This window comes from Arvicanthis niloticus, chromosome 7, assembly GCF_011762505.2.
Source record: "Arvicanthis niloticus isolate mArvNil1 chromosome 7, mArvNil1.pat.X, whole genome shotgun sequence".
In the NCBI taxonomy this organism is placed as follows: Eukaryota; Metazoa; Chordata; class Mammalia; order Rodentia; family Muridae; genus Arvicanthis; species Arvicanthis niloticus.
The window spans coordinates 55680046-55695256 of record NC_047664.1 but is presented as its reverse complement, the minus strand read 5'-3'; the positions used below and the strand labels follow the sequence as shown (position 1 = coordinate 55695256).

Genomic DNA, 15211 nt, shown 5'->3' with positions numbered 1-15211 from the left:
TAGTTTAGGCTCATCTTGAACTTTTTCCAGCCTCTTGCCTCAGGTTCCTAAGTGCTGAATGGTGTTCACTATTCAAATGTAATGCTCCCTCACATAGGAATAATGAGAATACCTTTTGACAGAAATAACTCGACTTTTTTTTCAGATCAAAGTTGTGTTTTCGTCAAACACTGGCTCTGCACAGTATGAAAAAGCAAGCTCAGCAGGAAGGGGTCTGGCACAGTCACACTCCTCCACAACGATGAAACAGAGTATGAAAAAATAAAATTTACCATTTATTTCTTTGATACACAGACAATTCAATGTGACCCACACCGTCTTAGTCCACCCACTATGTCTTCTTGCCACAGTAACTAACACATGCTGTCAAACTGGGTCACGAGTCCAACTCAGGGTCAAGTTTCTCCACTTTGATGACGACGTCTGGGTCTAGGGCAGCAGCATCTTGTTGAGCCTCTGTCTCTGACTCTGACAACACCTCTTCCTTGATCTTCACAGGTTTCCCGCCAGCCTCCTCATCATCATCTGAGGACTCATCAAGCTCCCACTCATCATCGATGTCCATCTCAAACACCCTCACATGCCGGAGGTTTGAACTTAACTAATGTAAACAAGGCCAGAGGAATACTGCTTACATGTGTGGCTTAATAAAAACATCATGTATTAAGGAATTAAAATCAGAAGCTTAAATCAAAGGATGGCTTTACAGGAGTTATATTCCTAATTATTTATCACAATGCCACTCAACCCAGCTTTCACTTTATGTAAAATGACCTCTACGTAAAACAATTCATCAAATTAGCAAACTCCAGAGTCACTTTTACCTACTTAGAAAGCTTTGTCAGAATGAGAGACTAATACAGCCAAAGCTACTCCATGCTTGTGACTAACAGAAACTATGACTCAAAAAGTGACACAAGCAAAGGCCTTGGACGTCTGTCAGTCCCATCCTGCATTGTCTGCAGTACTTACCACACAGGACACTTTTCGAAGGCCATTCCCAGCAACATACTGTGCCTTCATGCTTTCCAGCAGCCTCCAGTGCTTCTCAAAGTGCATGGTGCGTGTGGGAATAATGCTGCCCTGCTCGTCAAGCCTAAGGAAAACAAGCAGAGTCAGAAGGAGCTCTCTCCTGCCCGGAGTATCAGGGAAAGCTCTTCCACCCACAGTCACTCTCAACAGAACTCTAGCAGCCGCCACAGGACAGCTGCGGTGAGATGTTCTGTAAAACACTGCCATGCCAAACACGAAGAATGTCACGCTAGTTAAGGCTTGACTTCCTCTCAAAGAAAGTGCTTTTTAAAATTAGAGAGAATCAAACTACCTAAAAGTCAGAGTCAACTGAAGTCACCCCTTAGAACAGGCATATACTCTCAAAATGAACAATGAAGCCCTACATCTGGAGAATACTAAATACAGATCTAAACTGAATTCCATTACTAACTGAAGCCAACAATGCATCTGAAAATGGAACAAAGCCACCTCATTCCTGGGAATCCTTTTTCTTTAATTGTTAAACCAAAATAACAAAGTAAAGTCTGCAAGCTGAGCCTAGCACATAGGTCTGTAATCCCAGCAATTTGGAAACCTGTGAGGCAAGAGGATCACAAGTTACTAGGCTACAGAATGAGTTCATGACCAGCCTGGGCAACCTGGTAGGACTGTCTTAAATAAAAAGAGGGCTGGAGGGCTGGGTGTGGTGGCACAGGCCTTTAAAGACAGCACTCAGGAGACAGAGGCAGGCAGAGTCCTATGAGTTCAAGGCTAGCCTAGTCTACCTCGGGACTTCCAAGCTAGCCAAAGTACATACACAGTGAGATGCTATTTCAACATTAAAAAAAAAAAAAAAAGGCTGGACTATAGCACCGTGTTAGAGCACCTTCTTAGCATGTGGGAAATCTAGTGTTTAATACATCAACAATATAGAAATAAAAAACAAAAAATAAAAAGTAGGAATATTTTCATTCAGGTGCCTCAATAGTTATCCCTACTAACTAACTTAAAATTTTCTGACATACCTAAAACAGTAAAAATCTTTGATTCATATTAAAATATAGTTTCTAAGCATGGTAGTACACACTGAGGCAGATGTGTCTTCATGCATTCAAAACCAGCCTGGTCTACATAGCAAGACGTTTTCTCAAAACAAAACAAAAAATTCAATGAAACAAATAAAAACCACATAAAAACAGTCAGTTGTTAGCTATCCTGGTGATACTCACTGTAGTTCTAGCAAGAGGGAGGCCAAGGCAGGAAGACCATGAGTTCAAGGCCAGCTACGGCAAGGCTGTCAGAAAGAGAAAAGGATAGGATGGGGCAGGCTAACAGCAAAGTCTCTTGTTCTCTGAGACACATACCTTGTCGAGTAAGTCCCAGTGAACTCATACTCATCCGAGTCTTCACTGTTATACACTAAGGACAGTGGCAACTGAACCAAAATCCTGTCTCTCCCTTCACGTCCCATGGAGTCCTTAAGGATGACTGTGACAGTCTCATCATCATAAAACTGGGCGTCTAGACAACTGTAAGTGCTAGAATTGAAATGTTCCATTAAATCAAAATGATCACAACCACTAAGGAAACACTGCATGGATCACTTCATGCTGGCTCAAGGCCAAAAAAATAATTTAAGACATTGACATTCTCTGCAAGACAAATTATCTCATTAATTTCTATTAAAAAAATCAGTAAATTACCTTCTATATTAATTTTTTCCAATATAATTAAATCTTAAAGATAGGCAATCATGAGAAAAAAAAAAAAAAAAAACCCTGTGAAGTTGGCTCACAGCTCTAGACATCAATAGCTAGCCTATGTCTACTAATATCTCCTAAGTGACACCTCATGTTACATTCTGAAGGTGAAAATAAGATTTCACATGTGAAGAACAGACCTATCTCCAAAGCATCACTCAAACCACTGCTGAGGAAACAGTGAGAACAGACCAGCCAGTGCTCAGTGCTGGCTCTTCCTCCACAAAGCCTTGTGGCTAGCTTAGTTATGAGTACCCCTCTGTACCCTAAGAAAACCCAAGAGATGACCACCACTTCATTCTGCTGCTGTCACAAAGCGGCAGAAAGTAACAAAGACTTCAGGCTCACAGGACATCTGTTTCCTGAACCACATCACTTCCCTGGCTTAAAAGAATTACAGGAAAGCATAGCATGTAAGACACACGAATTCCTGTGGAGGGTAAAGTTTTCACCAGTTCTAAGTAAAATAGCCTCTATGGTAAAATATGAAAAGTCCCACTCCTCTAGAAGTGAGAGAACACTTCTGCCCTCATCATCTCTGAGCCTGACACTCTCCTACCCAATAACTAGAGTACATAGACACTGCCACCCCAGGACCTGTGCCTATCATGTAATCCAGGCTCAAGACTTACCTTCTTCTGACTTTGTCAGTTGTGGCATATGTGAAGCTCCCAAATTTAATACCAATTAGTCCATTATTTGCAGATCTTAAAGAAAAAAAGGGAATAAAAATGACTTTATGAAACAAACTGGATAGTTCAAACAATGCACTTGGCAGCTGGAAAACATAACACTCTTGCTACAGAATGCCGGGATTTAGTCTGAGCATTCCAGGATAAATCATCTTGGCTTTAAATCTCATAGTTATCAAGGTAGTTAGATACTTGCAAGGTGGAAGGTGGTATACGTTTTTAATCCCAGGACTGAGGAGGCAGGTAAATCTCTGATTCCTAGGCCAGCCCAGTCTACAAAGTAGGTTTTAAGACAGCCAGAGTAAATTCTGTCTCAAGACAAACTAACCAACAAACAAGTAACAACAACAAAGAATGAAGTAGTTAAAGGAGGATATGAGAGAGGCCAAACTGTCTTTAAAGTGAGACTTAACACCACTTAAGATGGTGATGGAGCCTGTGGTGGTGGCACACACCTCTAATCCAAGAACTGAGGAGGCAGAAGCACAGAGCTCTACACAGAGAAACCCTGTCTTGAAAAACAAAACAACAACAACAATGATGCTAATGGAACTGTTTACTTGATTTTTCTTTAAAATTTCAAAGTCAAGTTTTTATGGGCAGAGGCTCCCATTTACTGAAAAATATCATTAGCTTAAGGCAAAAAAACCCTTTTCATAATGTACCCAGAACACAGCTTTGAATGAGTTAAGACAGAATCCTGATTCAATTGTCAGACGTTTTTCTGACCCTAAAAAAAGTCAGCATATAATATCTATATATCATTATAGTCTAAAAGGAATCATAGAAGCCTCTAAACCAGTATTACTACCTTAGTGATATGAAAACTACAACGGAGAACAGTTAAGGGACAAATGTAAAGTCATGAGGTTAATGTCACTAAACAAGAACAGGCTAGAGAGATGACTCAGCAGTCAAGAGCATTTGTTACTATTGCAGGGGAGCAGAGTTCAGCTCCTAACACCCACAATGGGCAGTTTATAACTGCCTGCAACTCAGCTTCAGGGGAACCAATGCCTCTTCTGGCCTCTGCTGCACATACATGGACATAATCACTCACACTCACTCACACACACACACACACACACACACACACACACACACACACACACACACAGGGGTGGGACTAACAAATCCTTTAGAATAAAAAGCACTGAAAAAAGTTGCATGTTAACTGTTAAAAATAATAAAATCTTATCTCTGCAATTCAAACTTAAGAGTAATACTTACTGGGAAATATCAGTATGTCTCCTTAAGATGCACATTTTATAAACCGAATCTTCTAAAATAGTAAAAAGAAGATAATGAAGATTCGAAGCTTTATTATTCCACCTATGGAACAAAATTTAATGTAAGATATAGTATGAAGCTGCCTAGGGTTAAAACACAGTTGTGTTAGTCATACAGGATGAAGAAGAATACTTACAGAAATGGGAATTTTAACAATCTACGTGCACAGTCCATACTAAAACAACAAGAAAACAAAATGAGAAAATTTTATAATCATTGTTAAACTTACAGCACACAATGGGTAAAGAGAATTACCTCCTAGCATCTTTATATAATGGAATGCAAATTGCTTGATTCATTGATCTTCCAATTACATCCTATATAAGATAAGATTTAAAACAAATTATCAGGGGTGGGGATGCAGTTCAGTGCTAAGAATGTCTATGGAAACAAGTGCAAAATGCTAGGTCTGACCCTGATCACACCCCATCCCCAACATGAAACAAAAAGAGAAAAAGACATAATTAGTGCACTTACATAAAGAGATACTCTACAGAAAATGTGTGTACCACTATTAAAGTCTTAAAAACATCCCTCTCATCAAACTTTGAGGTAAGAATCCTTAATGACAGAATGGGAAGGAAGAGAGAGAGAACTATGAGTTTTAGAGGAGCTGACAGTGAGGCGCGGGAGGACGCCCACCTCTCACTAGCTTCTCCACACCTACCATTCAGCAGTGAAAACAAGACACAACAGCTCTGGAACTAAAACTTCAAAAAACTAAAAATCCATATAAGGAATTAACAAGATGAACCTTAAGAAATTGCCCATTTTAATAATAAAAAACAGTTATATATTATGGTTACTTATGTAAGTGGGCCAGATAGTGCAGTTTTTCTCACTCCCACATGAAGACATGTATTTCTTTCAGACTTACTGCTGGCTTTTGCAAACATTGATCAATAATGTTCTCCATCCGCCTTTTCACAAAATGCAGTGATTTTCGAGGGTAATAAGGAAACAGCAAAGGACTTTCTGGATTCAAACAAAAACAGAAGCAAAGCAATAATTAGGAGAAAACACTGGGAGAGCCAGCCCTGTGTACCTCTTGCTGGAACTACGATACCTTCATGTACCTCATCAAGAATGATCATAGTGTCTGTATCCTATTACCACCACTCCAGTGGCTAAACCCACCTCAGGACAACTGGTCACCCAAGCCCAGGTGCACTTGTGCTGGGTCTAATAAGCAGGAGCATGTAGGGAACCACAGGCATATAATGAAGCACAGCTCACCCTGCTCTATTCTTTGCTGTGAAATGATGACAAGGGGGCATCCAGTGTTACCTTGAGAGTATAGCATTAGAACAGAAACAAGAAATAAACTGCTCTACACAAATATCTGTTTACTTCTTTAAAAGGCTACTTTATCAGTAGAAGTGATATAGAACTAGCATTTTCTGTGAAATTCTTTCTTTTGTTTTGGTGTTTATTTTCAGTTATGTCCTCATGTGTGGGTCTGCAAATGAGTGCCGGTGCTTGCAGCAGAGTCTCCTAGAGCTGGAGTTACAGGCAGCTGTTTATCTCTGGTGTGGGTGCTGGGAGTCAGAATGAGGTCTTCTGCAAGAGGAAAGCAGTTCTTAACTGAACTCTATCCCAAACCCTGTGAGATTATGTTTCTGTTGTCAGTGCTGCTCACAATGATTGTATGAAGCAAGCATTGAATTCTCCAATTTACAGATTAAGCAAAACAGGCTTAGCAAACTCAGACAGCAGCTAGGCATTGAAATGACTTCCTAGAGATATGAGTGCAGAGTCTGACTCTGAAGCCCATTCTTCATGGCTCTGCAGGTATCCCCTACACACAACACCTTACACCTGGTATGCTAGCTAAAATGCATTTTAAACATTAATCTGTTGTACTGGCTGGTTTTGTATGTTAACTTGACACAAGCAGGAGTTATCACAGGAATAAGAGCCTCCCTTGAGGAAATGCCTCCATGAGATCCAGCTGTAAGGCATTTTCTCAATATGTGATCAAGGGTGGGTGGTGCCATCCCTGGGATGGTAGTCTTGGGTTCTATAAGAAAGCAAGCTGAGCAAGCCAGGGGAAACAAGCCAGTAACATCCCTCCATGGCCTCTGCATCAGCTCCTGCTTCCTGACCTGCTTGAGTTCCAGTCCTGACTGCCTTTGGTGATGAACAGCAATGTGAAAGTGTAAGCTGAATAAACCCTTTCCTTCCCAACTTGCTTCTTGGTCATGATGTTTTGTGCAGGAATACAAACCCTGACTAAGACATCTGTTAAGCACCAAACAGAACGGTATGAGAGAAAGGCATGTGATCTTGGTTTCCCACTCCTAGAACACTTCCTGCAACCCTTGGAATTTTCAAAGTTAACAGGAAGGCTCCTGGATGCCCTCAGAATAGGAAACCTTGATCAGAAGCCTTACTTTCCAACTTTATCTGCCAACCATGGGGGGTGGGGGAGAATAAAGTGGAGGTGGGGTTCAATAACCAATTGCCAATGACATAATCAATCACATCTATGTAATGAAATCGCTATTAAAGAAACCTGTATGTTGGGGCTTGCAGAGACTCTGGACTAGTGAACAGAGTGCTGTGAGGTCCTAGAACCTCTGGCTTCTCCTCCACAACAACTCCATGCATCTCCTGCTTGGCTTTCCTGTATCTATTTTTTTAGTAAGCAAATTAGGAAACCTGAGTTTTTCTAAGTGGATGAAAAGGAAGGTGTGGAAACTCCCTGTAGCCTGCCAGGCAGAGGCAGAGGCAGAGGCAACCTTGAGCCCAGCCTTTTTAGGCAGTCTGGTGGGTATACTGAGTGAGCTCTCACTCCTTCAGTGTCTGACACTCACTGGAGGTCTTCAGTGTCATACTGAAGTGATCATCAGAACCCTTGGATGGAATTGTGACTGGCTGATGTCATGAAAGGAAAGCCATCTCACTGTGTCTCACTGTGTCTCACAGCGTTTTCACACATCGTGAGAGTAGCTCACCCCATTTGTCATGTCTCTCCAATCAACAATGGACATAAGAGACACAACATTCAGCAGGTTTCCAGCTCAACCGTCAACAGGTGACTAAGGATCTGGTCCCAGTTATCCACAAGGAAGTGCACAAGTACCTTTCAGGTGGGTGCTGTTTTGGAGGAAGTCATACCACTGGTTTCCTTCTGTGTTAGGAGGTGACACAAGGTCGTCGTCTTCATCTTTCAGATACTACAAGCAAGAGTGGACCATTGCAATTCAGGAAAGAATGAAGCTCACCAAATCACTTTTTTTCTATTTAGAACGTTATTGAGCTTTACTGCCAAATGTTCTGCATGTCCACTGTTTAAAAAGCGAGGAGACAAAAGTCTGCTAAATGTCAAGCAAACAAATGTAACAGGTGGATGCTCAGAATGGTTACCGTAGAGACCACAAACTGAGGATAAGTTTGTGCTTCATTTTAATGAGAAAATTTTAAATAGTTATAAATTTAAGTGTAATTTAATGTACTCTAGGGCAGCTGCTCCAAGAGTGTGCCCACAGACCCCTGCAAGTCCTCAAGATCCAACGATCAACTATAGTTTTGTAACAATCCAAACACCAGTCTCTTGGCATTTGCACTGGTGGTGGGAAAAGTGAATCAAGGTAACTGCCCAGATCAGAAGGGCACCCACCGCAGCCCCAGCCACCATATGGTCATAGTTTTATTTATCTTTAAAGAGCTTTTAAAATATTTTATTAAATCTCAACCTCTGAGTACAGACCTTTAACATGCTGTGTGACAGAATGGGAAGAAGGCACATGACACTTTGCTGCATATCACATAGGAAAGTTACTCTCAGGAGAAGCACTTATCCAAGTATTTTAGTTTTACCTAAGACAAGACACTTTTAAAGATATGGATTGCATTTTTAGTTGAAAAAGTGAGTGGAAGAAAAACTGTAATTATTCATCTTGGGTATTAGGAAGATGCTTTCTGGAAAATAAAGTAACCCTGTCTGTCACTCAAGAGCCCAAGGTATTTCATGCCAATACAACATCTAAACTTCCAGCTAGGTGTGATAGCCCAGACTTATGATACCAGCAAGAGGACTGCAGGCAGGTTCAAACTTTGTGAGATCTCTCAATAAAGAAACAAGCTTTAAAGCAAGAATTCAAAGTTAAGAAACTGCACCTGCCACTGCTATGTCTGACAGCTTCACAGAATTAATGAGTCCTCTGACTAGGCTAGTGACTAACAATGTACCTTCTGGACAGACCTGCAATAAGATATTAATACCTGGGAGATAGATCTATGATCTCACAGAGCCAATCTTTGCCAAAACAAACAACAACAACAATAACAAAAAAACAAACAAACAAAAAAAAACCCACCAGATTTTACAAAGCCAAACATGGATAAAAGATTATTCCTCATGAAAGAAAAATGAACAGATTTAGGGCTCAGGCAATAGAGAGTTCACTGAATCTCAGAGTCCACACTAAAACTAACCTCTGAGAAGCCACTATCACACTGCGGTCCCTTCCAAGAAAAAGCATGTGTGAGTCCACATATCCTTGAACTGTGCTAACTAAATCAGCATTATGAAAGCAGAGACTGGACACAGAGGGGATAAGAGGACCTAAACTGCCTACTAGCTGGACAGCAAAGAGACTTGCTAACATATGCCAGGCCACTGAAATTTTCCATTAAAACGTAATGACAAGTGGATTATTTTTAATTACTGAATGAATAACTACTTTTTAACACTAACAATAGTATCCACACGTGACAGTTAACACTTGACTTAAAGTGTTTGGGGTTCTCAATAATTGTTTAGAATATTTAAGTAACATATATCTTTGGTCATTTTACTAAAAAGACAAACACGTAATATATCTGAATATTAAATTTTCATAAACTTTGGATAATATAGATTAATACTGTTTTTAAATTTTTTAATTGGAATATAATATCATTTCATCCTTTCCCCTTTTCCCCCACCAATCCCTTCTATGGCCTCTCTCTCTAGCCCTACCAATGCACCCCCAACTCCCTTTCAAATTAACAGTATTCAGTTTAAAAGTTAGTTCTTAAATCAAAAACTTTAACCTAATGTCCATACCTGGCCAACTCTTTCAACATTGAAGTATTTTCCTTTCCGATTATAAAGGTCTGGAGCCTGCAGAATAAATACAGGTTAGTTGTAAAGTTAGCTTAGAATAAAAAGAAAGCAATCGTAAATTTAAACAAAAAATAAGTATTTTATAAGACAGCTGCTGTTGCAGCTACTCTCCTAAAGACTGAGACATACACAAAGGAAGCAGAGGAGTTTTCTAAGTACAGGCACTCATTAGGTCAATTGTTTTTTTTTTTTTTTTTTTTTTTTAAAGTAATTGCTAAGGTCTTTCTTCAACTAAATTATTTAAATGCAATTACCTTTTACCACTACTGAGGGTTAACAAAATTATTCTCAGAACTATAGAAATACAAATTTCTTACCTCATTGAAATGTTCAGTGAGGAATTCAGCAACAAATGTGATATCCTTCTGAGTCATCTATAACCAAATGAGACAAAGAAAACAAATCAAACCAACAAAGCTTCCCAACTAGACTGTGCCTTCTAACACAGTTCAGACAGGAGGGCTTGTAAGGCTTGCAGACTCTAGTCTCACTCCATAGACGCCCTAGGCAAGGCCATGGACACCTAGCACAATCCTGACAACTAAAAATTACTGCTTACCAAGCTTTGACTTAGATGCTAGTGGTTTAGGTGCTAGGAAAATAAACAAGCATGTAAGACTTAAGGAAGTTTAAGTAGAGACTAAAAGGATGCTTTGTCATAAGTCACAGAACTTTATGACACACAGATATTATAGGTAGCTGTAATACTGTGGTGTCAGAATTTAAAAGATATAGAACACAAAAAGCTCTTTAAAAAAAAAATAACAAAAAACCAAGACTTATGAGATCTGTTTAGTGTCTATAGCTGACATCCTGACAGCTAGTAACTGAACGAAAGTACCACAAGACCAGCAATGCTGAGCTCAACCACAAACACCTGGTAAAGGGGACCAACAGCGGATGTCATTAGTTATCCATGGGACACTGCCTCCAAGACTCCACATATACAAAATCCAGGTACTTCAGAGTCCCTTACATAAGATGGCAGGGTACATAACCTAAGCACAGCCTCCTGCATGTGTACACTGTATAAAACCTAGCAGAATGTAAATGCTATGTAACATACTTGTTTACAGTACTCGTAGGGAAAAGTGAGAGAGTAGCCTCCATCTGCTGGTGCTGACTGACTAAGAGTGTGCTGATGTGGACATGCGGGAACATGCTGCCCACGCTCCTATCACTACCTTGTTCAGCTCAGGAAGCACGTGGTCCTCTGTCATTCTCAGCATTGCTGGAAAGAAAAGGGTTTTAAAAAATTATCTGTAAAGGTCACTAGAAACAATTTTTATTACAGAGACTTTTCAAAGGTTAAATGTGCTTTACTGAACTAAACCTCTCATTTTGAAGAGTTTCTTTCATTAGGAAAAACATTTTTCTGCCCCCAAAAATGTAATGGTAAAAACTTTAAATCTGATTTATATTACCATTCAACTTACCTACATACAGCCATCGAAAAAATGCCTTGAAGTTTTTCATACTACTATCTATAACTCTAAAAAGGTTAAAAAAAAATGAGAAAAAAGATTATCATGTGCAGGTCATACTGTCATGAGAAATAATACACCTTACTATTGTATTTTTTTCCTGTCTGGATGACACTTAAGCACTTGGAACAGCCAATTTTACAAATCAAACACATCCCTAAAATACTTTTTAAAAAGCGAACTGGTTCTTTAAAAAAAAGGAAAGGAAGAAAGAAAGAAAGAGAGAGAGAGAGAGAGAGAGAGAGAGAGAGAGAGAGAGAGAGAGAGAGAGAGAGAAAAGGCTGGTAGTTGAGATTGTAACTGGGTCAAAGGTCTTGCTACAAGCAGTATAATAGTCTTTCTTCAGTATTCAAAAACAAATCAGAAAAAAATAATTTTCAACATTATTTCAGTTAAAAAATATTATTGGTGAGTTAAAAAAAAAAATAACTCCAAAAGGAAATCTTCATCACAAAATTGTATAATGTCACCACATCCAACCAACATTAATACACATGCTAAGCTTATTTTTGATTCTGACAATAAATCTCTCAAAAACTGAATTTCCCTGGGCATTGTATACATGTACCTCCAAATTTAGTACTGTAAATCTGTATCTTAAAGAAACCACTTCTGAACTCCTTAAGCTTACATCTATGAGGTAATTATCCTAAGCAAGTAACACTGGGACCTTTCCTTCCTGGCTTTCCACCCCTCACCCAGAACCATGGTACACACAAGCTCTGCAAAGTGAATTAACATCAGTGATGGTTAGTGCTAACCATCAACTAGACACAGCATAGGACTAGTCCCTCCCAAGAGTCTAGTAAGGGGCCTCTCCAGACTCAAACAGGCCTGTGGGCTTGTGGCAGAGGGGACTGCCTGGATTATGTTAACTAATGTGGGAAGACAGAGCCCACTATGGGCAGCACCAGTTCATGGGTTTGAGTCCTAGGCTACACGGGAGTGGAAAGTGAGTGGAAAGCAGCTGTGCATTCGTCTCTCTCTACTCCTGAATGTGGATGTGATGTAACTAGCTGTTTTAAGTTCCTGTTGCCTTGACTTCTGTTACAACTGTGACATAAGTTTTCTCCCTCAATCTGCTTTTTAAAAAGTCAGGGTATTTTATGACATCAGAAATTAAACTAAACCAGTATCTTACTTTTCTCTATAAAGACATTTGATAGATTATAAAATTTCTTACAAGTTACCAAGTGATGTAACAAAAACTTTTGCAGCAACAATGAAAACAAGAAGTTTCTCTGCCTGTTCTAAAAGTTTTCCATCCCAAGCAATCAGCCTAACATCAAAATGCTCACTGCCTCAGTTTCTCCATCTGTAAGCCAGTGTAACAATGCTGCAATTTACTTACTTGAAAAAAACAAGTAGTTTAGCTGCCTTCAATTTGTATTGAAAGGCAATGACGGACAGCTTAGTATTTTATATGTGCTCTCAGCTAATGTGGTGAACCACAAAACAACTTCACGGAAGAAAAGCAATGCTATTCCTCATCCCACTTGCCTTCTGAGCATCAGTGTCTGCAGTCTCTATCTTCAAATCCCACATTAAAGGGGCAGTGGGTAGGAGGGCTAGGGGGGCTATCCACTTACAAATAGAAAAAATGAAAACAAATTCAGAACGCTAAGGACTGGGGAGGGTAGGGCTCGGCAACAAAGGTCACAGCCCAGAGAAACCACAAGCAGGCTCGAGAGGCAGCTCCGACTTAGAGACACGACAACTCTCACACCCCTTCCTCAACTGCACTCAATTCATGCAAACCCCAAGTGAACTGTAGACTAAAGTCCTTCATCAAGGCTGAAGTCCCGGAAACTGTACTCTGGTATGAAGGAAAGTAACCATATTCTTAGAAAATACACTCAAATGTCTTCTAAGGAAAAGGCACACACAAAAAAAGTGTTTACAAAGAATAAGCACTATGGAAGATATAAAAAATGTAATAAAATAATTAAATATGGATAAATTAAAGAAAAAAGCCACATCCACTAGAGTCTGTCCTTGCCTAACTATAATCTATTCTCAACATTAACCAGCAAAGAATTCTTAAAAAAGACAAGTATTACGCTGTGGCTCCCAATTGCCCAGAGGCCTCTTCTACACCCAAAGAAAAGCTCTCTGCCTTCTACACTGCCTGAGGGTTTTACATACACAGCCCACCCTCCTTTGTTCCTCTCAATTTGATCCACTTCTTGTGCTTATTCAATCCACTTCAGCTACACTGCTTCTTGAAGTTCCTTGACCATGCCAAAGACGTTCCAAATGTCAACAGGACTCCCTCCCTCCCTTCCTTCCTACCTACCCCAAACTTCATCTTCTCCATGAGGCCTCTCTTGACTTTGCATTTGTCCTTCATCCTGAGGGGGACTAGTAAAAAGACCCCTCTTCCACACAAGCTCTGAGTGTTTCAATGAGAATGGTCCCCACAAGTTCATGTTTAAATACTTGATTCCCACTTGGTGGGACTGTTTGGGAAAAATTAAATGGTATGGCCTTGTTGGGGTTTGTCACTGAGGTCAGACTTTGAGGTTTCAAAAGACTCCTGCCATTCTTAACATGCTTTCTGCTTCTCAGCTACTTCTGCCTTCATTTCTCCATCATGACTCTGGCCCTCTGGAATCATAAGAACAATTAAACACTTTCTTTCTTAAGTGGCTTTGGTCATGGTATTTTATTATACAAACAGAAAAGCAATAAAAACACCAGGATACCCACACCCAAGGATGTGCAGGGTTTGCATATAAGTGATCATCTCTAGACAAGTTACAAGGGCTATCATAATGTAAACAAATGCTGTGTAAATAGCTAGCAGCCCTCCTGTATTATTCAGGGAATAATGGCAAGGGAAAAGTCTGTACTTATCTGATAAAAATACACTGTCCTTTCTTAAATATTTTTACCTGCAGTTGGTTGGATGTGTACATATGGAATCCATGTATATAAGGGGATCTTTGCATTCCCACACCTCACACTCCTTGCCTGGTTATTTACTGCAATTACCCATTGGTTTACTGTCTGTCTCACCACATTATAATCAAAACTTCATTATAATAAAAAAAGGTCAGAGACTTTTATCAGTTTTGGTCAAAGTTATATACTCAGTTTCTAGTTCTTCAAAACACAGCTTAAGAATTCACAGTGAAAGATACATTTATAATCATAGTACTTGGGAGACAGAGGCAGTAACATCATGAGTTCAAGGCCAGCCGGAGCTATATAGGATGTTCAAGGCCAATTCAGAATATATATCATAAGACCCTATCTAAAAAAAAAAAAACAAAACCAAAACATACAAAAGTATTCAATGGCATTTGAATGTGTGGCAGTATTGAACAATTAGGCCAAGAAATTTTCTCAAAAAATAAACTGCAAGGTTGAAAATTATAAGGAAAAACTTTAGGAAACATTGAGAAAAAAAAATCCATCAAGTCCACTATCTGTCTAAATAGATTTCTAGAAGAAAACTTCAGTTAATAAGGGAAAAGAGAAATCACCAGAATAAGTTAACAGGATTAAAGCTGGGGTTTTCTGTTCTTTGGTTTTGGTTTTTTGAGACAGGTTTTCTTTGAGTAGCCCTAGCTGTCCTAGATTTGATCTGTAAATCAGGCTGGCTTTTAACTTAGAAATCTGCCTGCCTCCACCTGTCAAGTTCTAGGATTAAGACATTTGGCAACACCATCCAATTTTAGGGTGTCTGTCAGGTTCTAAGATTAAAGGTTTTTTTGTTGTTGTTGTTGTTGTTGTTTTTCCGAGACAGGGTTTCTCTGTGTAGCCCTGGCTGTCCTGGAACTCACTCTGTAGACCAGGCTGGCCTCGAACTCAGAAATCCGCCTGCCTCTGCCTCCCAAGTGCTGGGATTAAAGGCGTGCACCACCACCCGGCAAG

General features: G+C 39.7%; 1 protein-coding gene across 1 annotated transcript in view; it reads right to left on the bottom strand.

Annotated features, from left to right (window-relative positions):
* Positions 1-262: 262 nt before the first annotated feature.
* Positions 263-15211, bottom strand: part of Anapc4 (anaphase promoting complex subunit 4) — a 31754-nt gene continuing 16805 nt past the window's right edge. Inside the window, exons 16-28 of the mRNA XM_034508427.2 lie at positions 11285-11340; positions 11033-11079; positions 10166-10222; positions 9789-9845; positions 7821-7914; positions 5613-5710; positions 4991-5052; positions 4872-4910; positions 4676-4777; positions 3386-3460; positions 2358-2531; positions 973-1096; positions 263-601 (exon numbers count right to left, since the gene is read on the bottom strand). Coding sequence (XP_034364318.1) covers positions 377-601; positions 973-1096; positions 2358-2531; positions 3386-3460; positions 4676-4777; positions 4872-4910; positions 4991-5052; positions 5613-5710; positions 7821-7914; positions 9789-9845; positions 10166-10222; positions 11033-11079; positions 11285-11340 — 1210 coding nt within the window. The 3' untranslated portion in view covers positions 263-376. The remainder of the gene's footprint in view (positions 602-972; positions 1097-2357; positions 2532-3385; positions 3461-4675; positions 4778-4871; positions 4911-4990; positions 5053-5612; positions 5711-7820; positions 7915-9788; positions 9846-10165; positions 10223-11032; positions 11080-11284; positions 11341-15211) is intronic.